The 25,546-nt window shown below is 43.2% G+C and overlaps 1 protein-coding gene across 4 annotated transcripts in view; it reads right to left on the bottom strand.

Annotated features, from left to right (window-relative positions):
* The window catches only part of afap1 (actin filament associated protein 1), a 98,423-nt gene that overhangs the window by 52,286 nt on the left and 20,591 nt on the right, over positions 1–25,546 (bottom strand). For 2 of the 4 annotated variants that reach the window (XM_086197538.1, XM_086197539.1), the window contains exon 1: positions 4,907–5,136. The exons of 1 other annotated variant lie outside the window; for it this stretch is intronic. In XM_086197538.1, coding sequence (XP_086053664.1) covers positions 4,907–4,943 — 37 coding nt within the window. In that variant the 5' untranslated portion in view covers positions 4,944–5,136. Of the gene's footprint in view, positions 1–4,906; positions 5,137–25,546 lie in introns of those variants that run through there. One more of the 4 variants, XM_086197542.1, reaches the window with a different exon arrangement.

Genomic DNA, 25,546 nt, shown 5'->3' with positions numbered 1-25,546 from the left:
CTGGTGCATTACTTCAAAATGCATTAAAATATCCACCCGTTTTCTATACTGCTTATCCATTAAGGGGCAGGGGGACTGGAGCCTATCCCAGCTGCCTTTGGGGGGAGGTTCCGGGTTTGAGCCCCGGCTTGAGCATGAGATCTTTTCTGTGTGGAGTCTCCATGTTCTCCCTGTGCCTGCATGGGTTCTCTTCAGGTACTCCGGCTTCCTCCCACAGTACAAAGACATGCAAGAGGGGACTAGGCTGATTGATACTCTAAATTGACTGTAGGTGTGGCTGTGAGAGCAAATGGTTGTTTGTGTATGTGTGTTGGCCCTGGGACAGACTGGCAATCTGTATAGTGAACCCTGCTTCTCCCCCAAGGCTGCTGGGATAGGCTCCAGCCCGCCCTTAACAGGCTAAGCCGTAGAAAATGGATGGATGAATGGATGGATGGATTTGAGGTTGTGGCCCAACTCATGGGACATCAACATAAAGCAGCAGAGTACACAAACTCACACTAAAGGCTGCATAATATATGCACATACTACTTCCAGGCCCACTTGTGTGCCCTTACACAGATGTCATCTCTTCAGGAGTATCACTTGTAACCTGTCACATATTAGCAGCACTACATAAGCTGCCCTAGCTAAAACAGAGTAGCTAACAAGCTTATTCTATAAGCTTATTAAAGAGGCTTGTTTTGGCCTAATCAGAAATGGACCCAAGTTACCAAGGTAACCATCAACCACGGCTTAACAGGACTGTATAGTTTTAAATTTTAGAGACCAGGGGTAAATGCTTGGTTGATGAGGGTGAACCAGCAGGCTGTCCGCCAGCTGTGTTGAAGCCAAATGAAACGGTGCTATCTGGCATGATATTGTGAATACTGAATAGTTTGGCCCAAGATCCCCTCAGTTCTCTCTGTGTTTATCCAGATGGATACTGACACAAGGGAAGGATGGGAGGGTGGGATTAGTCAGCTTGAAATTAAAGTCTGTGTTCCTGCATGCAAGTTTACTGACAGGCCAGCTCTGGAGCAAAGGACAGAGAGATTACTAACTCATTTCTCCTCATCTCTCCTCTCTATTTCTGGGATACATCTTCCCCCTGCCACCAAAAAAGGAGGAGGGCTCCTCATGCATCTGACACATGAAAGCTTTTAAACTTCAATCATCACTGGGCGTGCGGGCTTTCTGAACCAGGCGGGGGGGGGGGGGGGGGGATGGGACCCCCGGCTCTAAAGCAGAACCAAATGGGACAAGTGGGCCAGAACGGTGACACCATGTACCCATTCTGCCCACATCACACACACCCCAATTAAATGCTGGTCGACTCTGGGTTTTGTGAGGAAATCTGCAATAATAAATGGCCGTAAACACTTTGCATTTTTACCCCCAACATAAGGAAGTGGGAGAGGACTTCCTCAATTGGACCAGTGACTCTGTCAGTCTATTTCTCCCAAAACAACCAGCAGCTAAAGTGAGATAAAAACAAAGCCAAGTCTACAACACAAGTATGCTCTCCTCGAGGGTAGAGCACTCTTAGTGATGAGGTATTTTTGTAGTCCAACGTGAGGTTAGGATGACAGGGATGAGAGGTTTTTTTGTAGTCCAAAGGGAAGTTAGCATGGAAGGAATGAGGTATTTTTGTAGTCCAAAGGGAAGTTAGCATGGAAGGAATGAGGTATTTTTGTAGTCCAATGGGAAGTTACGTGTACCTGGGTTTTCTCCATCAAAAACTGATAGGATTATTACATTTGCATTATTGCAGAAAAACAGCTCTTTGGAGAGCAAAATTTGATGAGACATTTTGATCAGCTATATGATCTCCACCAATGAACGCCACTTTCATGATTTTTGAAGTGTTAATACCATGGCTTGACATGCAACTGTTAGACTATAAAGGAACCACACCAAGGACATCACCACAACTCAGCTTTACACCTCTTCCGTTTTCCCCATGATGATGTTTAGTGCGTTCGGCAAGAAGATCTAAATCAGAGCTGACCTTTTAATTGGACCACAATGCTATTGTCACTATCATTTTTAGCTATAGGTAAGAGCTCTTCAAGGCCTCCAGCTTTAGAAAGAAAAGAATGATGCATATAAAAATAAAATGCCACCAAAACTTGGTAAACTAGCATCATTGTCTTCAACTTCCAAATCCAAAGCTAAAAATCTGCTGCACTCGTCTCATGTGCGCCTGAAATGTGATTACAACACAATACAATGGATGTCTGTCAGGAGCTTGCCAGATGCCGGGCAGAGACACACGGCCGGGCTACCTGATACCCTGCAGCTGCCAGCAGAGGTCCTGGTACTATAGGAGCTCGTTGAACGCTAGAAGAGGACAAAGAACAGATATGGAGTGTTTGTGTTGTCATCCCTGGATAATGATAGGAAACTTGTTAGTATTAACTCAAACCTAAGCCCAATGGGTAACAAAACCTGGCTGTTTATATCTGCAGGTTTAACTTAGTGAGTATAGTGGTCGCTCTGAAGCTAGCTAGCAGTAACATCAGTTCTCATTCTCAGCAGCATCTTATTTCATCTTTCCCTGGAGCTTCAATATATGTGTTGTTGATGTATCTGTGATTGTTGTCTAGCAACGATAAAGTAATAAGAACCAGACTTGTTATTAGGGCCACAATGATATAAAACAAAGGAATTCAGTTGCATAACAGCAGGCCGTGAAAGAATAACCAAGCAATAACTGCCAAGCTTATGTTAGCAACCTCCTCTTGCTTTGAAAGTGAGCCCAGCATTTAAGATGATAGGTTGAACACTGAGCTGGAGGTCAGTTCTGCTCCATTACCGACTGATATTGGTGCTGCCTCTGGTACTGAATTTCCCTCTGGGATCAATTAAGTATCTATCTATCTATCAATCTATCTATCTATCTATCTATCTATCTGTCTGTCTGTCTATCTGTTGATCTATCTGAGCCAAAGATGCTTCAAGTTCTGCAGGTTTGTGGCAGAAATCTGTGAAGACACTTTGGAACTAAGACACTGCTGCAGCCACTTTTTTTCAGATAGAGGTTCATGTCTTTCAAACCTGATGCACAGAGGTAACAAGTAAAACATACAAAACCATGCATCTTGACATTCATTCACTAGCGAGCTTTCAACAGCATGCTACATCAGTGGACACACGTAGTCTGCCGCAGTACCCACAAAATGACTAATTCCAACTGAACCAGTGAGCTGTACTATCCTGTCACATTGTTGCTGTAGTAGAATGAAATGGTGGAACTAAGTCACTGACAATGTTTACAGGCACACAATATTCCATGATCTATTATTCTATTTTTTTTGTTTGAATTCAGATAATGACAATATTCAGACGAAAATCTTTACATGAAAAAGGAAGACGAATATTCCACTTATCATTCTGATAACATGCAGCCACGCAGACTCAGAGTAGTTAAGCTTGTCAGAAAGATTCATGATGGAACTCAAGATTACTAGTGTTGATTCTCTCCTGTCTGCTCAAAGTATTCTACCATTTCCCAGAATGTGCCTTCATGACAAAAAAGTAAGGTATTCTACAATTTACTTGTTTCGTTATGTCTGTCTTGATGAGTATTAAGACTTTGGAAGTATTTGGGGAATTTTTGTTACTCCTCAGTGCACCAAAGATGATAACATTTGTTTTAGGAATGCAAGACAATACCAGTATTTATCTGATGGCTGATATTTATTTTGTTTTGCTCAAGTCTCTGTTCATTTTCATTAAAAATTTATGAGTTTTACATGTGCTTTTCAATACACACAAAGTGAATGACATTGTTTTTACAACAAAACATTAGTAAATATCAGTCACCAGACAAATCAGTTAGAAAATGTTCTGTTTGGGAAAATGAAACTATTGCACAACCCTAGTTTATTGTTAACTATAAATTATCCTGCCTCCATTACAGATCTTTGTCACAAGTGTTTAATAACCACATTTGAAAGAACAGAAACAAAAAGAAAAAAAACAAACTAAATCTGATGTTTATCAGAACTCAAACTAAAATCATAAAGTGCTTACTCCCCAGGATCCTGGTCCAAGGGTCTACATTCCCCAGGTAACAAACAAAACACCTAAACCAGAATCTCCACGGTGTACATGCAGCTCTAAAACTGAGATGGAGAGGAAGTGAGATTCTCCCTCCTTCCTTCCTAGCTCCTGAAAACGATCTTTATCCAACCTCCAATTAGAAACAGAGCAATGGGAGCCACAGTCTACGTCCTCGCTGAAAACTCATCCACTGAATCACGAGCCTCCATGTTTGGGATGACACGCCCACTTCAACGTTCGGAATAAAATTCCTCCCTGTATCCCGCAATTGGGGTTTCAGAAGCGAGGCAATCCGGAGATGCTATTTTTCACTAAGGCTCTGCAAAGACCCTCCAAAGGTCAAAGGTCGTCACTCATAATGACAAAGGGTCCGGCTGCGAGAGACGCACGCGCATTGATGACCGTACAGAGTTGGCAAGAAGACCAAACCACAAAAACACGAGCCAACGGACCAGAAACTGGACTGACACCGTCCCCCCCACCCCCTCCCCGCGGACTGCACCGACACGTCTCAACTCGATGCCTCTCTCAATGTATGAAGGCCGTTACCTCTGCGCACGTGCATGCGGATTCATCACCCGGGAGTCGCGAGTGTGCGCGCTAAAGTTTCACCATAGTGAGCGCGTGCGCGACAAGCAGGGCTATTCAATACAGACGAAGGAGTAAACTATGATTATCAAAGCTTCAATGAAAGGAACGACCTGAAACAACTCAGCAATGCCGTTCACAGAAAGTCAGAACTGAGCAGCAGCTCGTGACAGGATCCCCCCCCCCCCCCAACACACACTCACGCGTGCGTGCGCAAGAGAGAACACGCGTTCATGAGGAAACGTGAAACGCTCCGGACCGGACTACTCACCCCTGCTGAAGGTGAACAGGACAGGCTCGCTCCTCATCGTCGGGCCAGTGTCATCGACTCCTCCAACGGACGCTGCACGCGTGCACACAAAAACACGCACGCACAAACACACAAAAACACACACGGGCTCGCGCTTTGTGCCTTTTCTGATTCCGGTGACCTCTGTTTCTACCGGGCCGGTCTCTGTGGCGTCTCTCTCTCTGGGACTTTTTCCTGCGGATCTCTTTCTCTCCTCCTCCTCCTCCTCCTCCTCACTCTCTCTCTTCTCCCCTCGCTCCTCCCCCAATCTGCCTCGATCCCTCACCCCGAAAACTGCCTGCATGGATATGATATTATGATGCATTCACGTCCCTTTAGGATTTATCACATTCAGAGAACAAAAAGATTTTTTTTTTAATTCGGTTTCATACCAACTTCACCTCAGACTCACATGCGTCATCATGAATGTTTCAATTTGTTAGTTTTTTAATCTACACCCAACTCTCATGAACCATTTTCTGAAGACGTGACATGTTTCACACCATCATTCAGAGGCATTCCTTTATGTGAATTACCAAAGAAATAGTAAGGGTCAAGGAAAAACAGGAAAATTAATGTTTCTGATATTCTCCACTGACATGTAATATAACCTGAATGAGCATGATTACCCTCTTTATATCCACCGTCCCTCCATCCCACCTCCTCTTCTGTCTGTATGCTGTCACAAGCAGGTTCCTCCTCCTGATCTCTTCTCCTTTTGTAAACTTTTGTTTAATGCAGTTTAAGGGCCAAGTGTTCCATGTCACGGACACGCAGTTAAAAACAAACATGTCTGAAGACACGTTTCGGATTAAGTTATTGAAGTGATTAATATGGCTATGTGCAAATGAATCATATCCTGTAACACACTCTGAGAAATATCCTGATAATGTGGTGAGGTTAACCTGGGTAGATGAATGTGTTCAACTTAGAGGATGGCTAGTCTCCATGTTACAGATATCAGTACTAACTGGGTGATTACTTCAAGCAGCATTCTCCACACCTTCTGTGTTTTTGCCATTTTCAATGTAGAAACAGAAAATGTTCTTTTCTTTGACCTAGCTAGATAGCTAGTAGCAACTGACACAGAAAATGACAAGTTTTGACAAATATGGATCATAAACTAAAGCAGCTCCATTGTGTTCTTTGAATGAACACTTGTAAATAACTCATATATCAACAAATTTCCCTAAAACGATGTTTTGGGTTTTTTTGCAAGTTGGTGGATGATCGGAACAAGCTAGCGCAACGTACTTCCAAACCAACAGCTGCCAGCAAATTAGCAGTGAGTTGAAATGTGAAGCCCTGTGTAACAAGGCAATGTTAATTTCCTTAGTATCAGTTGCAATGCAGGCGGCACGGTGGTGCAGTGGTTGGCACTGTTGCCACACAGCAAGAAGGTACAGGGTTTGAGTCTCGGCTTGGGCACAGTATCTTTCTGTGTGGAGTCTCCATTTTCTCCCTTTGCCTGTGTGGAGTCTCTCTAGTACTCCAGCTTCCTCCCACAGTCCAAAGACATGCAATTTGGGGACTAGGCTGATTGATTCTCTAAATTGACTGTAGGTGTGAATGTGAGTGTGAATGGTTGTCTGTCTCTATGTGTTGGCCCTTCAATGGACTGGCGACCTGTCCAGGGTGAACCCCGCCTCTCACCCGAAAGCCGCTGTTCTAGGCTCCAGCCCCCCCACGACCCTTAATAGGAATAAGCAGAAGAAAATTGATGGATGGGTGGATGGAAGTTGCAGTGCAGGACAGTTGATTGATTCACCGTTTGTTACTAGCTTTGGTTAGCAGCAGAGTGAATTTTGCCCACAGCTGCTGGACTACTTACTCCCACCACAGTGACTCAATATCTCCCAGTAACTAGTTCTACACCTTTTAAGAATACAACATTATGACAAGACAAAATGACCTTCGCGTGCTGCTTTTAAATTGCCTATCCTATCCTGCCCCAATCTCTTTAACTGTGTTTACTCAATGAACATCATATTACAGTTTTTAAACATATAAAACCAGCTGCAGGTCACAATACTTCTTATGGCTGTCCATGATGTTATGAACTCAGGATGTGTGAGTGTGTTGTGTTGCAGCTATGAAGTGTGAATGGCTCATGCGCCTTCATGGGTGGGTCTTAGTGGTAGGTCAGTTCAGGGCCAGTTTTAACAGGTGGATTTTGTACTATTAACTTGCTAAGAAATTAGGGCTTGATGATTTTGATGAAAACACACATTGAAATGACATGTTTTGTTTCAGTTGATGTCAATACATATCTGTAATGGTTTATGACCAATTTTAATAAAGATAATGAGGAAAAGTTTCATTTATCTCTCTTGCTAGTGTCTAATTTTTATATATTTTAATGGCAGACTGTATTAAGTCATTACAAAACTATCATTACTCGACTGAACATTTTGTTTTGTTTTGTAGAAGTGGCTACATTTTGCTATCATTATACTGCCCAGGCCTAAAATAAATCAATACAAAAAATCCATCCCCACCCCCCACCCCTGGGGGCAAGCAGGAGCCACTTTAACTTCACTATCCCATCTGCCACCAGAGGAGGAGGAGGAGGATTCATGCTGACTTTACCCACTCATGTGTTTTTCTTCTTCTCTGCTGCACTTTTCCAGTGAGGAACATGAGCCTGAGGGAGGGGTCAGTGTGGCGAGGAAGAATAACGTCCCAGCTCACCTTTCAATCCCACCAGTATGGGAGAACCGCAGCATGGCGGATCTTGTTAAAGTGTATTTCCCTGAAGGATAATCACCGTCATGTTCCTGTAACTGGCTCCGTACCGCAGGGCACACGTGTGCTGTTTGCTAATGAATACATGATCAGGGGGGTTTACTGTGGTATGTTTGAGGGGGGAACTGGGATCTGGGAAGCACTGCTTCTTAGGTGATGCAGTAGACTGAAAGTTAATTCCAGTGTCAAGAATCCAGTATCCAACTGCCTTGGAAAACATGAGTGTCCCGTGCACAATTGTGACAAAAGTGAAAGTTTCAACTCCAGCCTGTGTGCTTCATATAGCCACGAGATTTGCCAGGAATGTAGATAAAATTTCTGTGTCTGGATCTGTTGAGATGCCTTCAAACTGTCTCCAGAACAGCTGGATTTGCAGTAGAAGAAGAAAATGAAATCTATGCAAGGAAAAACAAAGATGGTATTTTCCTTTTTCCTTTCCTCTTTTTTTTTTAAATAACTATTAATAAGACTCGAAAATAAGTTTTAAGATTTTTTGGGGGATTTGTGATTTTGTATCTGTGAAAGGTGCAATAAAAATAAACTCTACTTACTTACTTACAGGCACCCACATACTCATCACTGCAACCTACAGTATAGCCTGCATGCTTTATCCTGGTGATGTAACAGCATGTTGCGGCGGTGGTCCGCTTTGTAGTATCAGATTTGCTTTTTGTCATTTCAAGCAGAAGACCCAACGGCAATTTGCCACCATGACCTCCTTAGCGGAAGTTCATCTTCTATGTATTTAGAAAAGAGTTTGTATTTTGCTATTGTGTAAATAACCCCAACCCCCCTCCCAACCCGCAGAGATCACGTGACTTCATCTCAGTTAGGGGATAGGTAATCTTATATTTCCAAACCATTTTGTTAGACCTTTGATTACTTTTCGACATGACTCAGCCCCTGTTAGCTTCCAGCCGCAGGTCTTTCAAGTACAGAAGACACAACGCAGTGGCAAAGAAGCCAGCCAGTTAGCTAGTGTGACCACAGTGTGACAAAGAAACACCAGCACGCAGGGATATGAATGCTCAAAACAGTGCAGGGCACTTGTGTCAGCTCTGGTATTGAGCTTGGCAGCCAATTAAAAGTCTTCATTTAAGCACTGGATGCAGCACATGGCCACACATGGTCATAGGTTGTGACATGCTAACGTGAACCCAAACCCCCTGTAGAACTCATCTGGAACCAACTCTCTTTGCTGGGTCGGCAAACAAGAGACAGGTTGGTTTAGAAAGGTGGTTTCTCAGGAGGGAGACCATGTGACCCAGCCAACTGCAGTGGAGAAATCCAGCAGGAGGATTTGTGCTTGATGAGACTCTTATTGGAGACTCTTATTGGGTAGTCTTATAGGGCGATTGAAAGGGAGTATGTGCTGGAGTGATGTGCGATGATATGATGGATGATTACAGTGTGTGTTATAACTCATTCACATCCGCAGTGTGTGTTCACTCACATTTTTGCTTTGATGATTTTGGCTTGGTGGTATAAAAGTCAACACTGACATCAGTGTTTGGCCCCTGAATGAGATTAAATCTAATAGAGAGTGAGATACTGTAATAACTTGGACCCCTCCCTGCCTTGGTCAGCCATCAGTCCGTTGTGTTATTTCGGGCACCCCACTGAGTGAGTGCATATGTTCACGCCTGCTCATGCATGCGCACACACACACACACACACACACACACACACACACACACACACACACACACACTGCAGCTGAGCTTCACATTCAACTGGTAATAAAATCACCAAGGTTTGATTACCCCTGCTCTTGCCTTGTCACGCTCTTGTTTTGTCATGCTCTTGTTTTTGTCGTATTGACACATGATGTTTTATAACTGTTACATGTTAACGCTTTTACATGCTTGAAATTGGCGTAAGATGTCAAAGTTGAAAACAAAGGACAGGATCATAGGAAAGCAGGGACATGAGCATATCGCCATGTCCTGCACACTGGCCCTTTAACTGAGGATAAATGTTTATCACAGAATCTGTAATACCTCCTGCAATCATTCATTCTTGGAATAGCACAGACGGCAAGCATCACTTATGATTCGCCTCCTAATCATAAAGAGTAACCAAAAGCCTACCTTTAACTTCCTGGCATGTACAGAAGGATTTCAGAAGGAGCCACTGCTGAAACACTGAACAGTGCTATCCCAATGACAAACACAGAGCCCCAAACAAATCCCTCTCATCCCCCATTCCAGTGTGCCTGATTGAATAAAGACACATAGTTTGGTTGGAGACAAGGTGAGCCTTGTGTCAGCAACCGAGACAGTCTCAGGTGGTGCTGGCTTATGAGGGCCACACGGACTACAATCTACAACATCAACATCAACAATAATGCAGGGGTGTCTGGAAGAGTATTTGTATGGATTATTTCAAAACAGCAGCCCATGAACCAGAACACATTTCCCTCTTGGACCGGAACAAGTTCCATTCTTGAACTAGAGCTTATTCTCCTATCATATCAGAACATGTTCCGCTTTTACATTGAAAAATATGCCATCCTTCCACCAGGACATGGTCACCTAGCATACCAGAACATACTTCCCTCTTCCGCCATAACATGTTTCCCTCTCACACCAGAACATGGTCACCTCTCACACCAGAATATATTCCCCTCTTGGAGCAGAACATATTCACGTCTCATACCGGAACATGTTCCCCTCTCGTTCCAGAATATATTCACCTCTTGTACCAAAACATATTCCCTTCTCCCACCAGATCATACGCTGCACTTGTATCTTTGTTTGTTTGTTGCAATATTTCATATTATAATTATTTATAGCTGATTAATAACCAGATGTCAAAAATTTGCAAACATTGTCGTCCATCCTTTGCCTTGCAGCTGTTTTGTATTTTGTCATGTAAACTAGCGGAGCTGAGTGAGTCATCCTAGTCAGCATCAAACCCTCAGACAAAAAGACTGACACAGAAGAGATAGAACACAGGACTCACAATGTTAATTTTTAAATCAGATTTTTATACTGGTGCCAATATGGCAGATGTGGTCCAGATATCAGGCTGAACCGAAGGGATGACCAGGGATATTCAGCCTCACCCCTGGTCCTTCTGTTCACAACAGGCTGCTGTGTGTCAGCACCATCAAAGGCACCACTATCCCAACACATCTAGTAGCAATCACAAACACTTGTAGTGTGTGCGCACATGCGTGTTCTGCTTTCCATATGGGACAGAATCAGTCGACACAATCCAGCATAAGGAGACATTCTCTCTCTCTCTCTCTCTCTCTCTCTCTCCCTCTCTCTCCCTCTCTCCACCCCCCTCCCTCTGTCCTCCACTGTGGTGTAATATAGCAACACTCATGCATGCATCCTCTGTGAGAGGAAAATATGACTTCTCCTCTGTTTTGGTTGCATCTGCATTCATGCGCTGGTGAAAACTGTATGTGCATTTGAGGACCATTACAATGTCCACGTTTCCCAGTGCAGTAGTAACAGCACAGAACATACAGGTGCTGGATAAAGAAACAGCTCACACACTGCAGGACTCTGTTATCTGCTAATCTAGTAGTTGCAGGAGAGACATTAGAGACTACAGTTCAACATTCCCTTTGTAAGGTTTGGAAACAAAACACAGATCAGAGAGTTGAGGAGTTGAGGACTCAGCTGGACTTGAAATCACTGGACTGACACACACACACACACACACATGCACGCGCACACACACACACACACACACACACACACACACACACACACACACACACACACACACACACACACACAGCTCACCTTTCCTACCGGGAAGTCTATGAGGCACACTGACGTCAAGTTATTTTATTTTAAAAACTAAAATCGCAGTGCGTCACAGTTGAGATGATAGCCAGCTCCAGGTCTGGAAGTCCCATCATCATCATCTTCACCAGAGTCTATGAGCTGTGAGTGTGTGTGTGTGTGTGTGTGTGTGTGTGTGTGTGTGTCTATCCTGGCAGGAAGGCTCTATGTGTCTGTGAGCATGTGATCATGAGGTGTATCCAGGCAAGTGATGGTTGGTAAATGAGGCCCTTTTATGAATTGCTGTCTGAGCACCTTTATTTTGACAGAGAAGACCGTCGACATCGTAACTCTTGGCCCACCTTCTCATTGGTTAGTCAACTCTGACTGCATCAGCCTATGGGGTTTGCTCGAAGGTCATGTGACATGATGAACATGTAATGGAAAATAAACTCTTTCAAACAACCAAAAACATGTTCAGTGCAATAAAGGCAAATGCTGTCTAGGCAAGGGCAGACGAGGCTGGGAGTAGGGTCAAGTTCATGGACCAGCTGATGCTAATCTCATTAGTCACGCAAATGTATGATAACATGTCCAGTAGCTCAGTAGTAAATGAATGCAGAATCTTAAAACTGATTTTAAGTAACAAAAACCAAAGTTCTAAAGAATGAAACTGTGCTGGTAGATTAACAATCTTTGATGTCCTTACTTTACAAGATCACCACCACCTGAATGAGATCTGTAGTCTGATACTGTGTGGTCAACACAATTCAAAGCAATGTCTTTACATATTTAAATCATAGATGAGTGATCACAAAAGATTGCAGAGAGCTGGGAGGAAGCAGTTTGTTGCTGGGTTTGTTGTAGTATTGCACAGACTCATAAGTATGAAATAAGATGACCAAAAGTTGTTATAGTTCTATAAAGATGTGGAACATCTAGCCAGTGAGAACCTGACAGTACCACTCGTGTTCTATGCCCACAAACAAACTTCTCTCAGGGGTGAAGAATCTTGACGGTAAATTATCATTAATTTTTTTCCCCCTGCAGTGCAGCAATAAGCAACAATATCCACCAGCACACAGAGTCAAGTGAGCACTATATAAAAGCCATATGCTTAAGCAGTGCGGTGGGTTATCCCAGCTATGGTATGAAGTGAGATGACTTCATCTCTTCCACTGAGTCCAGGAGGAAGACGGAATGTGGAAGAGGCGGGATGGGGAAAGGCTGTGGAGCGGAGGACGTTTCATCATCCTGGAGATGGCAACGGCTGCTTCGCCTTTCTGTCACATGATATTTATAATTTTGACAGTTTCTGGAAGTTGTGTGCACAGTTTAAGAAATAGTATAGTGTTTGATGATAAACTCCAAAACACACGGAAGTAATGTAAAGGTATGGAACAGGACATTTTCTGCTTGTAACTCTGTGTGTGTGTGTGTGTGTGTGTGTGTGTGTGTGTGTGTGTGTGTGTGTGTGTGTGTGTGTGTGTGTCATCTTATAATTATAACACATAATAAAAGTGTTAGGTTAGCCTGCCGAGCTACACTGACTGTATTTATACTGGAGTGTCCTCCAAGCTTTGGATGTGTTTCATGTCACCTGGCTTTCCTTTATGTTTTGCTCAGGGAAAGTGTGGGAAACAGAGAAAATAAAACCATGATAGATTGATTGATTTTTTTCTCCTAATAATTGGTATAGCAGTGACATTACTCTCTAGACGTTCTTCCTTGATAGGCAGCATAATGGATCCATAGATGGCTATACATGAGCCAGTGACCTGACCCAGTTGCGTGCAATTTTCCATCTTCTGTTCACTTCCAGTTGCCAAGTAAGCTAATGGGGATAGCAGGGGGAGAGAGAGAGAGAGAGAGAGAGAGAGAGAGAGTTTGATACAGTTTCATTCCAAAGGATGTATTATTGCATAACTTCTTATCTTAGAATTGACACCAGCCAGATCTGTGTCTTTTGAGTTCTTGTGAAACACTTGTAGCCCTAAAATACTGTTTTAATTCAAAGTCCAAATGTAAACAAGTCTAGTCCAAAAGTCCGGACCTCCATTGCTGCCCCTTAAGCTAACTGTGCTCTTGGGATGGGTGGTCTGCCTCCCAGTATGGTGGTTGGGCTGGGCCTTGCCTGCGGGCCTTGCCTGTGGGCCTTGCCTGCGGGCCTTGCCTGGGGCTTCCCGTGTTCTGGGGGTTTCTGGGTGCCCTGGTGGCTTGGTCCTGACCTGCCTGCTATCCTGGACTGGGTGCGTGTTGTTCTGGTCCCCCACATCAGCTACAGTCAGCTACCCACAGCATCCAAGACAAACCGTAGCATACAAATACACACACATACACAAGCGCATACACACATACACAAATACACACATGCGGTGCACAACTTATACATAATCACACACTCAGACATTTATTTTAAAATTATATTAAACCAAATGGTAAATTTGCACTGGAAATTCTGCAACCTATGTTTTTCTTTTTTTCCCTGTTGTTATTGTTGTTTACTGTTTTGTGTTGTTGTTGTTTTTTTTTTTGCTATTGTTGTTGTTTTTGTCTCCCTCCTCTCCTGTCTTCCCTATCTTGTCCCTGTTCTCTCTTCCTATCCACTCCTGAGCCTCAGTCCGGTAGCTTCATCAATGAACCAATACCACTCCAAATAAAGTTAAACACAAATGGCGATAGGAGGAGTTTATCAGATTCCTCCTTTGCAGAGTAAAACTGCCTCAGTACAACAAGGTACCAGGAACATCGATACTGCTTGTCCCAGCTACTGAACATGACATTTTAAAAAAAATAAATGCCCGGACCTCCTCTTGCTCTGGCAATTTTATTATTTATGACAAGGAAGTAATTGTTTGTTTGTTAGCATATCTCAAAAACTCATAGACTGAGTCAGAGGAAATGCAAAAATGGGCGATCTGGGATCCTCAAGACTCTACTCTCAAGACTCTGCCTGTTGTGTTTTTGTCCTGTTGGAGCTCTCTGAGTGCTTTCTGGTTCTGTTTTATTTTGAAATGACTTAACTGTTTGTTTACTTCCTGCCTTTGTGTGATTTCCTGACTGTTGTTTTTAATAACTCACTTGTGCCCCATCACGTTAAGACTTTTAGGAAAAGATGGTCCAGCGGCACATCCTGCTCCCTGTTATTGGATGGTTTATGTCTCACTTGCTTTGTTCTCTGTTTCATTTCCTCTGCACCATTTACTTCTCTACCTGTTCATGCTTTATCTCTGCAACTCCATTCGAAATGTACCACTAGCTCTAATTTGTAGTACTCACAACATGCAAAAAAAAAACATTTTTTTTTACAAAGAAATTGAATTGAAAAGAGTGTACAAGTCCTGTCTTGGGCATTGTGTTTTATCATCCCTCTTCTGCGCTTGAGCTGACGAATACCCATGACAGAGGCCGAGTCATTTAACTTGGAATGACTGGAGGTATAAGCCAGATTGTGTTTTTTTTTGTCCAACATCAATGTGTCAAGCGCACACAGGCAGATTTCTCTAGTACTTATGGGTAAGAGGGGTTTAAGATGAATTTTCCATGTTGCTCTCAGTAGACATACATTCATTCAGCTGTAGTAAGATATGAAAGTGAAATGATTTTGTCACTTTCCTCACCGTCACGGATTTTAGAGCAAGACACACCTTCAAAAATGCAGATAGTGAGACATGAAGCACAGAAAAAAAGAGGAGCATTAGAAAGCAGATGATGAAGTCATGAGAAAACAGTGATGAGTTACATGTGTCCATCTGACAAATACATGCAGGACACGCAGAACAACAGAGATGACAAACAACCCTGCAGGAGCATTTAAATATTCCCTCACAACAAGTGTGCCAGGAGTTACATAAATACCAGGAGGACTGGGAGGAACATGAGACTAGACTAACGTTTCAACACTCATTCTTCATTCCTTGTCTGGACTATGAGAAAAACAATTGTAACTCTGCTGATAGGAATTATTTCATTGCGCTTCAAAGATTCAAACTCTGAGCTTGTATGGTAATAGAAACCTTCATCAGAAAAATGTAAAGTTTTGATGAAGATTTGAATTGTAAAATTAAAGCTGGTCTTTCTGTGAAGAGTTGCAAAAATACACAACATATATAAATCTTTACACAAGATTCCCCAGTGTTATTTTTGCAAAGGCACCGCTTCCTGGGTTGAGCACAGCCCACAACAATCATGACTGACTTACAGGAAAAGTTGCGAGAGGATCTATTCAACTGTAGCAGAACGCGAGTGAGTTATCTCTGCTGGAGAGGGTTGGGTACTCGTCACAACTGAACTGATACCTGTACCTGGGATTCGTTACTGGTCCCTAATTATACCTTTTTATTGTACTTTATTTGAAAGAAATCCATTATTAACAATTTCCTAATTCCTAAACTTCTGAATTGCACACATTTATTTTTAATTTCAGCCTTGATCACATTTGTTTATTCCTCAACACAAAATAAAAAAGATCCCTTCTTAGCCTCAAAACTAACATCTTTGAGGCTAGTTTTGATGCTAACGAAAACTGTCATTTGCATTTAAATGTATTGGTGTGAGTTAGTTTTCAACTGCCTTTAACTCGCCATTACCACTCATTGTTGACAAGTGTAGAATGGTGGTACTATCACGTTAATCATCACTGTTCCTTGAAGCGTCACTAGGTGGCGACACCTGTATTCAGGAGTGGCAAGGTGAATAAAGCCAGTTTAGTGTGTACACTCACCGGAGCTGCATGTGTGATTTATTGACACGCTACATGGTGTCAGAAGTGGGATAATTATGGCTCAAGGACTCCGTCGTATAGATCCACTAGTGTTTGATGAGAATATTGCCGACAACTGGCGCAGATTTGAGAAGGAATGAACAATCTCCTGCAACGCAGGACTGTCGGATAAGTCCAAGAAAGTTCAAGCCTACATGCTACTGAACTTAGCCGGACCGGAGGCTGTGGACAAGTTGGAATCCTTTGTGTATGAAGAAGGGGAAAGCCACGAAGAGCCTGACATTCTACTGAAAAAGTTTTGTGAGTTATGCTTACCAGCGAAAAACATAATTATGGACAGACATGCTTTTAACACTGCTAGTCAGGGAACTGATGAGTCAATACAGGCATATGTCTCCACTTTAAAAATACTGGCAAAGAAATGCGAGTTCGGCGCGCTCCGTGATGACTTGATAAGGGGCCGCATCGTCTGTGGGATACAAAACGATACCCTTCGCAAACAACTGTTACGTAAAGAGAAACTCACCCTTGAATTGGCCATTAGTATGTGCTTGCTTCATGAACAATCCGAAAAAAGCTCAAAAGAACTCCGAAAGGAAACTGATGTGTGCTCAATTCAGAAGGTTCGCTGTGGCAATTGTAATGGCCAACACTCACCTGACCGCAGTAAATGCTATGCTCTCAATAAGATATGCAATAACTGTGGAAAACTGCACCACTTTGCTAAGTGTTGTCGCTCTGCACCAGTGCAGGCCATGGCCCGTCACACAGCCCCCACTCAGCACAGGCAAAGAGCAACTGGTAGAGTAAATGAACTGACCACTGAGCCAGAGGTGGTTGATACTTTTTACTGTGACACAATACTCATAAGCGCACAGAAGGGGGAAATCTTCGCCACGCTGGCAATGAAAAATGGAAATGGACAACTGAGGGTCAAAGTGGACACTGGTGCCAAATGTAATGTGCTGCCCAGGAAAATGCTACATGCTGTGGACCACACAGTGCGTGTGGATCCAAATGAAAAGGTCAATCTCGTGGCTTATGGAGGTGAGGCAATCAAAACAGATGGCACTGTGATACTGCAGTGTACACAGGGACAGTTCAAGTTTCATGTGGTCAATAGGGATGTGAAACCCATACTGGGGTTGCAAGACAGTGTTGCTCTGGGTCTCATACAGCTTGGACCGGATGTCCACACGCTGCAACAAGAGGCTCCAGAAAGACTGGAATACCAAGACCTGTTTGACACCAGTGGCATAGGCAAACTGCCTGTGGTGTATCACATGAGACTGGATGACACTGTTGCCCCCACAATATGTGCTCCACGCAGGATCCCCATTGCCATGAAAGATGAAGTCAAGGCGGAGCTGGATCGAATGACTGCCCTCTGTGTCATTACACCAGAAAATGAAGCAACAGAATGGGTGTTTGCTATGGTAGCAGCAAAGAAAAAAGACGGAACAGTGCGGATTTGCATTGACCCAGTGCATCTGAACCAGGCCCTCCTCAGATCCCGCCATCCGCTAAAATCCATCGAGCAAATCATTGCAGACATGCCTGGGGCCAAAATATTTAGCATCTTAGATGCCAAATGTGGGTTTTGGCAAATACCCCTTGACCACGCCTCCTCCAAGCTCACAACATTCATGTCACCTCATGGCCGATATAGGTTCCTGACAAGAACACGATGAACGCCTGACACAGGTAATGAACAGGATTCGAGCCATCAACCTGAAGCTCAATCCTGAGAAATGCAAATTCAGGGTCAACTCTGTGCAGTATGTTGGCCACCTGTTAACTGCTGACGGGGTCAAGCCAGATCCTGAAAAGGTCAAAGCTGTCTGCGAGATGGAGAAGCCACAGGACAAACAGACACTACAGCAGTTTCTGGGCATGACCAACTATCTATCCAAATTCATTCCCCAGTACAGTGGCGTGACGGGCCCCTTGAGACAGCTGATACACCACGACGTGGAGTGGCACTGGCATGACGCCCATGATGCGGCGTTCAGCAAACTGAAACAGGCACTGACCAACCCGCCTGTGCTGCAGTTCTTTGACACCTCAAAGCCAGTGGTCATATCAGCAGACGCCTCCCAACATGGTCTCGGGGCAGTGTGCCTCCAACAAGGGCGGCCAGTGGCATTCGCATCACGTGCCCTCACAACAACTGAGTCCAGGTATGCTCAGATTGAAAAGGAAATGTTAGCTCTGGTGTTTGCAGCTAAAAAAATTCATGACTTCATCTATGGCCGCCCCGTTACTGCTGAAACAGATCACCAGCCCCTTGTAACCATTCTGAGAAAACCACTGCACACCGCATCACCACGCCTGCAGGGTATGATGCTAAAATTGCAACGCTATGACCTGGATGTGATGTACAAGCGAGGCAAAGAGCTGTATGTGGCAGACGCATTGTCACATGCACACTTACCCGAGTCTGAGCCCCTGCTTACTGATGACTTACTAGAGGTGATGACTGTCCAGGTTCTATCTTCACGTCGCACAGATGAATTACGAGATGCAGTCAAGAGTGACATCACTTGCCAACAGCTCTCTGAGGTCATCGTACGCAGCTGGCCCAGCACCTCCAAGGAGCTGCCACAGCTGCTGCGACCATTCTTCTCCATGAAGGAAGAGTTGACATTGGAGGACGGATTGCTCCTATGGGGGCAAAGGCTAGTGATACCTGCAGCACTGCAAAAGTTTTACACTGGCCAGCTACACCAAGGCCATCCCGGAATTGAAGCCACCAAACGCAGAGCTCGAGGGACTATGTACTGGCCCTCAATGTACTCAGACATCGAAAGAGAAGTGTCTCAGTGTGCTGCATGCAACGCTTTGACAGCTCACCATACAAAGGAACCAATGCTACTCCATGACATTCCTGAACTGCCATGGTCATTCACCGCAGCTGATATATTTGAGTGGCGTGGTAAAATGCATTTAGTCCTAGTGGACTCGTACTCGGAGTGGTTCGAGCTGGATTACCTCCCCAACATGACCAGCAACACTGTCATTGCGAAGCTGAAGCGCCACTATGCAACACATGGTGTGCCCCACACCCTCATGACTGACAATGGGACTCAGTTCTCGGGGAGGGACTTTGCAAACTTTTCACAAGCATGGGACTTTAAACACATCCGCAGCAGTCCCTACTATCCACAATCTAACGGCCTTGCTGAGCGTGCAGTGAGATCCGCCAAGCACCTGCTGGAGAAGTGCCACCGTGATGGCACGGACAATCAAGCACCACCACAGACATGCTCAGACCCACCATCCAAGTCAACGTGGCTGCTGCCATCACCAAACACAGAACGAGGGGGAAAGTGTATCATGACCGCAATGCTCACCGTCTCCCTGCACTAAAACCAGGTCAAACAGTCAGAGTGCAGACTGCACGTGGTTTTGATCACGTGGCAAGAGTGGAATCCATGTGTTTATTTGTTAACTGAACTAGTCTTATTTGCTTTTACTGCCCTTAACATCTACGTTAGGTGTTTTCTTATTTTCTGAGATAGGCAGCTGGGTCAGATAATTTTTAATGTGTCTAAGTCCTGATATATTACTTACCTATAGTTCAGGTTATATATATGTTGTGTGGAGTATAGTTACTTCATCTAGAAGAAGGGGGATGTAGAATGGTGGCACTATCACGTTAATTATCACTGTTCCTTGAAGCGTCACGAGGTGGCGACACCTGTATTCAGGAGTGGCAAGGTTAATAAAGCCAGTTTAGTGTGTACACTCACCGGAGCTGCATGTGGGATTTATTGACACGCTACAACAAGGATGCCAGGCGTGATGTCATTACACTCTCATGGTGTGCTACATACCTGACAAATTGGAAAGTCCTTATCTCTCGGTTACTCCCCATTCTCTCACACCATGCATCACCACGATGCCTTCAAGTACTGAACTATGGTATTGGCTGATTTTAAGTGAACTAGTACTTAGTGGTAACTGCATAAAAATAAAATCTCTGATTTTTTCACAAAAAAATTTGATTCAAGATTTTTTCAGATTTTTTTTGTTGGTTATAGTGGCCTTGTTCCCCTCGCAAAGAGAGGCATTTCTCCCACTTGGCTGGATGCCTCTGTTTTAGATGCTGAAATAAGTTTGTTGTGCTGCTGCCTTTTGTTTCAGAAAAAGTTTGCAGCGTGCAGTCAACGTCTGTCGCTGCAAACCCAAACCAGTGATGATACTACTCCTTTCTTAGAAACAAACTTCTCTACAATTCTACAATTTCATTTAGCAGACGCTTTTGTCCAAAGCGACGTACAACACAAGCAAGAATTTAGACCTAATTAAGGAAAAGTCCATAGGAAGCGCAAAAGTGCTTCAGTTGTGATTTGGTCACAGGTACTGCCATCTAGTGGCAGAAGAAGTGTTGCCCCCCCACTTTTTAAAATTTTTTTTTATATAACAGACATACAACATCACACAACACAGTTAGTGCTACATAATCACTAAGTGCTGGGTCTTGAACCCTCTGACTTATTCTACCCCAAAGAGGAGAAGAGTCAGGTTAAGTGCCTAGGTGCTCTCTGAACAATTGAGTCTTCAATTGTTTCTTTAAAGTAGAAAGGGACTCAGCAGAACACACATAGTTGGGTAGTTCGTTCCACCATTTGGGAACAACAGAAGAGAAGAGTCTGGCTAGAGATTTGGAGCAGCGCTGGGCTGGAAGCACCAGGCGTCTTTCGCATGCAGAGCGTAGTGGGCGAGAAGGAGAGTAGACCTGGATCAGGGATTCCAGGTAGGCTGGAGCCGTTCTTGTGATTGTTTTGCAAGCCAAGAGAAGTGCCTTGAATTTGGTCCTGGCTGCCACTGGAAGCCAGTGAAGAGAAACCAGCAGCGGGGTGACATGTGCCCTTTTGGGCTGGTTGAAGACCAGACGTGTTGCTGCATTCTGGATCATCTGCAGAGGCTTGAATGAGCATGCAGGGAGGCCTGCCAGAAGAGAGTTGCAGTAGTCAACGCGTGAGATGACAAGAGCCTGAACCAGAATCTGTGTGGTCTGTTGGGTCAGGAAGGGTCTGATCTTCCTGATGTTCTCGCTCTCGTTAGCCACGTTGCTGCTACAGTATGCTTGTGCAGGAAACAAGGGTGAGGGGGAAAGCTATAGAAGCTCCTGGGGGACAAAAGGTGCAGAGCAAGAGGAGTTTAAAACTTGAATTTTTTTTATTTTTTAAATTGTCTGCAACAAAAAACTTGAATAAATCGATAAAACTGATACATCGCCCAGGCCTAGTAAAAAATACAGAAGTTAGCACCCAACACTAATGCCAGACTACCCTATCTGCACAAGTTCAGTAGAGAGTTCTACAGTGATGTCATTGTTGTGTTAAAGAGGACAATCAGTGTACTTCCTGGTTTGGGGAATATTACTGTAAACTGGTGGCATTTAAGACAGAATCTAAGAATCTTCACCAAATGGTTGGTGGTTGAGTTGCATCACAGGTAATCTCTATCAACAGATTCTGCATGTCAATACAATATCTGTAGGAGAGGGAGAAAATGTGGGGAGAAGGAACCTTTCAGTTTCAGTTGGAGTAGGTTTGGACCAATCATGCTTGAGTGGGCCTTGGTTGCATCCACTTAAAATAGTCCGTGTGGAGCACAAAAGAGACAGAGCGCATTTGAAAAAAAGGCTGTAGTCTGGAGATTTAACAAAGCTGTTGAAGTAGTTTTAAACTGTTAACTGAGTAAACTGACTGCTTTTGAAACCATTCGTATTCTTCAACTTTCGACTCCATGCAAACATTTCAAGTTGCGATATGGGCTATAAACAACAAGCAACGGGTGGAAAAAGGACATCTTGGAGTGGATATCTGCTGTCGATAATGGAACCCCGAAATACCGGCCCTTGTTGCAAGAGATCTTATTACAGGTAATGTTCTGACCAATAGAACGTACATCTCTGGTTGGATCTTTCTCTCTCTCTCTGAACAGGGAGGTGGGTGTGGATCTCTCAAAGTAAAACGACATCATTTAACATGACACATCTTGAAAAGTGTCGGAAGAGTTCCTGAAAATGTGAAGTATCATAGTCCCGTTGAACAAGTCTGTATTAGTTTTAGGTTGTCGCTCATTCATCTGTGCCAGCCATCACTAAAGAATAAAACTGAATCCTGACTTATCAGCGCCCAATATTTTGGTCATGAATTTGTTTTGACTAAATATTAAGAACACATTATAATCCCTGTGAAGACAGTATTTGTTGCAGGGTTAGCTATTAGTTTGGTCTAACAAGCTGGCAAGTACGACTGAATAAACACTATAAATCTACCAACAAACACACACTGTACTCACACATACACACATGCTCAAAGAGGCTTTCCCAAAAATTCCACTCTTTTCTTTTTTCCACTCTTGTCTTATTCATTTTATTAAGGGTGTGTCTCCTTCACTCATTATCAGTGTAAATATGGCATGGCAGCCCAGAATAGCTGACATTTGCATCAGGACGGAGAAGGGATAAAGTGGGTTAGAATAATAACAGAATGGAAACTTTGCATGAAATTTACTTTCAGCTTCACTGTTAGCACGCAGGCCTTTTATGAATAATGACTAGAGTGGGCTTGCCAGCTACACACACACACACACACACACACACACACACACACACACACACACACACACACACACACACGGAAGAAATGCCAGGGTGTGCTGATTAACGTTCTGTCCTTTTGCCAAAAAAACACACATTTCGTGCTGTGTGTGGAAACGAATGAAAGAAAGAAAGAAAGAAGTGGTCAGGGTCACAAGTGGCCACATCAATTTAGCTGTGTGAATGCAAACACTGAAAAAGTTTCACACCAAACTTATTGGGGGGGATGTATCCCAGGACAAGGAAGAACCTATTACATTTGGGTCAGATCTGTTTTAAATAGTGAAAAATTACACTTTTTAAAAAAATGGGGTTAGGTTTGCAGTTGTCTTGGAGGAGGTATGCACACTCTGAGTGCCTTCAAGTTTGGTTCTATATGTGTTCTGAAGGCACAAACTCAAGACTCACATGAGCTTCTATTAACTACATCAGTAGTGAATATAAAAGACTGAATGCCTGTCATATTCACAACATTAGGACACTACTGCCTGAGTCTCCTTTGTGTGCCACAGAAAGATATTGAAAGCCCTTGAAAACATACTGTTCGTATTAAAAATATGGACATTTTCAGGATTCCGTGACTGTGAGAAAAATTGAAAGTGTTGGCAGTCACAAGACCAAAAACACTGTATGACATCATGTATTGGTAGTTGTAACAACATCTATTCATGCTATGAAAATATTAGAAAAAATGAAATATTTCCCTGCAAAGAGGTGATAGTAGAAATGTAGAAGTCTTGTTTTGTTTTGTTTTGCGAGTAAAATTAATATTATGTTACTGCAATTTGAAACTCAAGTGAGCAGCATCAGTGTTGTCAAGCTGAGGTTTATTTTGGAGCTAACAAAACCTGGATTAAATCAGTAACTGTGATCATTTAAGTCACAGTGATAAGATGTGAAATCTGTTACATTTCATCTCTCAAATTCAACATTGTGAAGTGAAGTTAACCGTTAGAGCCACACTCTCAACTGCAGTTCATTCTGATGGCCCGTGACTAAGTATGGCAGGAAGTAACATCATGCTACATCTGTCATTACCCACTTCCTCTCCTGTCACTGGTGGGTGATCAGGTTACATGATCTGTTCTTCACCATATTACATAACTTCAGTTGAGATTGCTTGCAATAAAAGAGGAGAAGGGAAAGAGACATGACAGTATGAGGCGGTGATGACACACACTGCTGGCCAGATGGACAACACATCAACAAGAAGAGGTACTGAACTCTGACGCTCACCATAACCACGGTTATGACTTTCCTAACCCACAACTCACCAGTTCCTTGCCATGTTTGCCATAGTCTAATAGCCAGTAGAGCAGCCGCTGATGATGTGCACCCGTTTGGCAAGGTCATAGTGACATCGTATCAGCAACGCTCGCTGTAGATTGACATTCCGTGTCTTTCAAAAAAAAAAAAAAAGCACTTTTGTTTAAAGAATTCCTCCATTCAAATTTATTTCAAGGATTTTTTGTATTCGCATCATATTTTAACTAGTTCTGGGTTTTATTTTGGAGAAAAAATATAAACAAAGCTGAGACCCAATGGAGTCAGGCTATATATTAAAAGTATTAGAAAAGACAGTCCTGTGGCAACTGTTCATTGACTTTACAAAAGCCTGGAAAGAATAGAGCAGAAACTCCTGATTGCCTCACAAATGCTCTTATTTTTTAAATAAACAGAGAGGGAATTCCCTCTCCCTCTGATACACTGAATTCATGTCATTGTCGATGCTAGTAGTAAATGTTTTCGTAGGTGCTAGTAGATGCGAGTCGTAGATGCTAGTAAGGCAAGGCAAGGCAAGGCAATTTTATTTGTATAGCCCGTTTTCACAAACAGTTAGTAGTCAGTAGTGGTGGAAGATATAGTGGTAGATGCTAGTCATAGATGCTAGAAGTAGATGCTAATAGTAGTTGCTAGTAGTAGATGCTAGTAGTGGATGCTTGTAGTAGAGGCTAGTAGCACATAGATGCTAGTCATAGGTGCAAGTAGTAGATGCAACATGTGTGTGTCAGGACTTAGACAGGATTAATCTGACATTTAGACCCTCTCTTCAGAAAATGGAAACTCTTCAAACACCCTTTATATCGTTTGAACAGACCACCAATATTACAGTATCTTGGCAGTTTCCCAAATGTGACTTTAAAGAAACTGTTTTACTGTAACCAACAGCAATACATAAGCATCGTTTCGTTTCTCCCACAGTCCTGGCATTCCTCAAGACAGACAAAATATCAGAATTCCACTTAAAGTGTAGAAATATTCATGATTTAAATGTTTTTCGCTCCTGAAATAAAGATGGCTTTACAAAGAGAGCGGAGGAAAAAGCCACGGTCAGCGCCAGAGACAGAAACAAACCTGACCAGCGTCTTTGTTTCTTCTTCTTGTGTCCAGCTTATTGGGGCATTATCGCCACCTTCAGGTGAAAAATGGCAATTATTATTAACGTTGAACCCTCAAAGCTCAAAACCGCAACACAAGGTGCCAATGCACATCCTCGGGTCACCTGGCAAGTTTGAAGTTGATCTGAACAATTGTCCCACTGTACCACACACACACACACAAACAGAGGGATGAAGAAGACAGGAGCATCAACAGGAGTAATTAACCCTAAAATACATGTATTTGAGAGTAATATTTCAATTAATATTCCTTTTTATTTGCCAGAGTTAGGCTGACAACTGAAAACAAGCCCATCTTACTTGCTTCAGTCAGGAACCTAAAAAAAAACCAAAACACTGCACATGTTTTAATCTCATTATTCTTACTCCCACTATTACCCTCATCTGGTTGAGGTT

The sequence above is a fragment of the Aulostomus chinensis genome, chromosome 24, assembly GCF_037954235.1.
Source record: "Aulostomus chinensis isolate RoL2024-O1b breed Wild chromosome 24, RoL_Achi_v1.0, whole genome shotgun sequence".
NCBI classification, from domain to species: domain Eukaryota; kingdom Metazoa; phylum Chordata; class Actinopteri; order Syngnathiformes; family Aulostomidae; genus Aulostomus; species Aulostomus chinensis.
The sequence above is the reverse complement of the archived record's forward strand: the minus strand, read 5'-3'. Positions and strand labels throughout refer to the sequence as shown.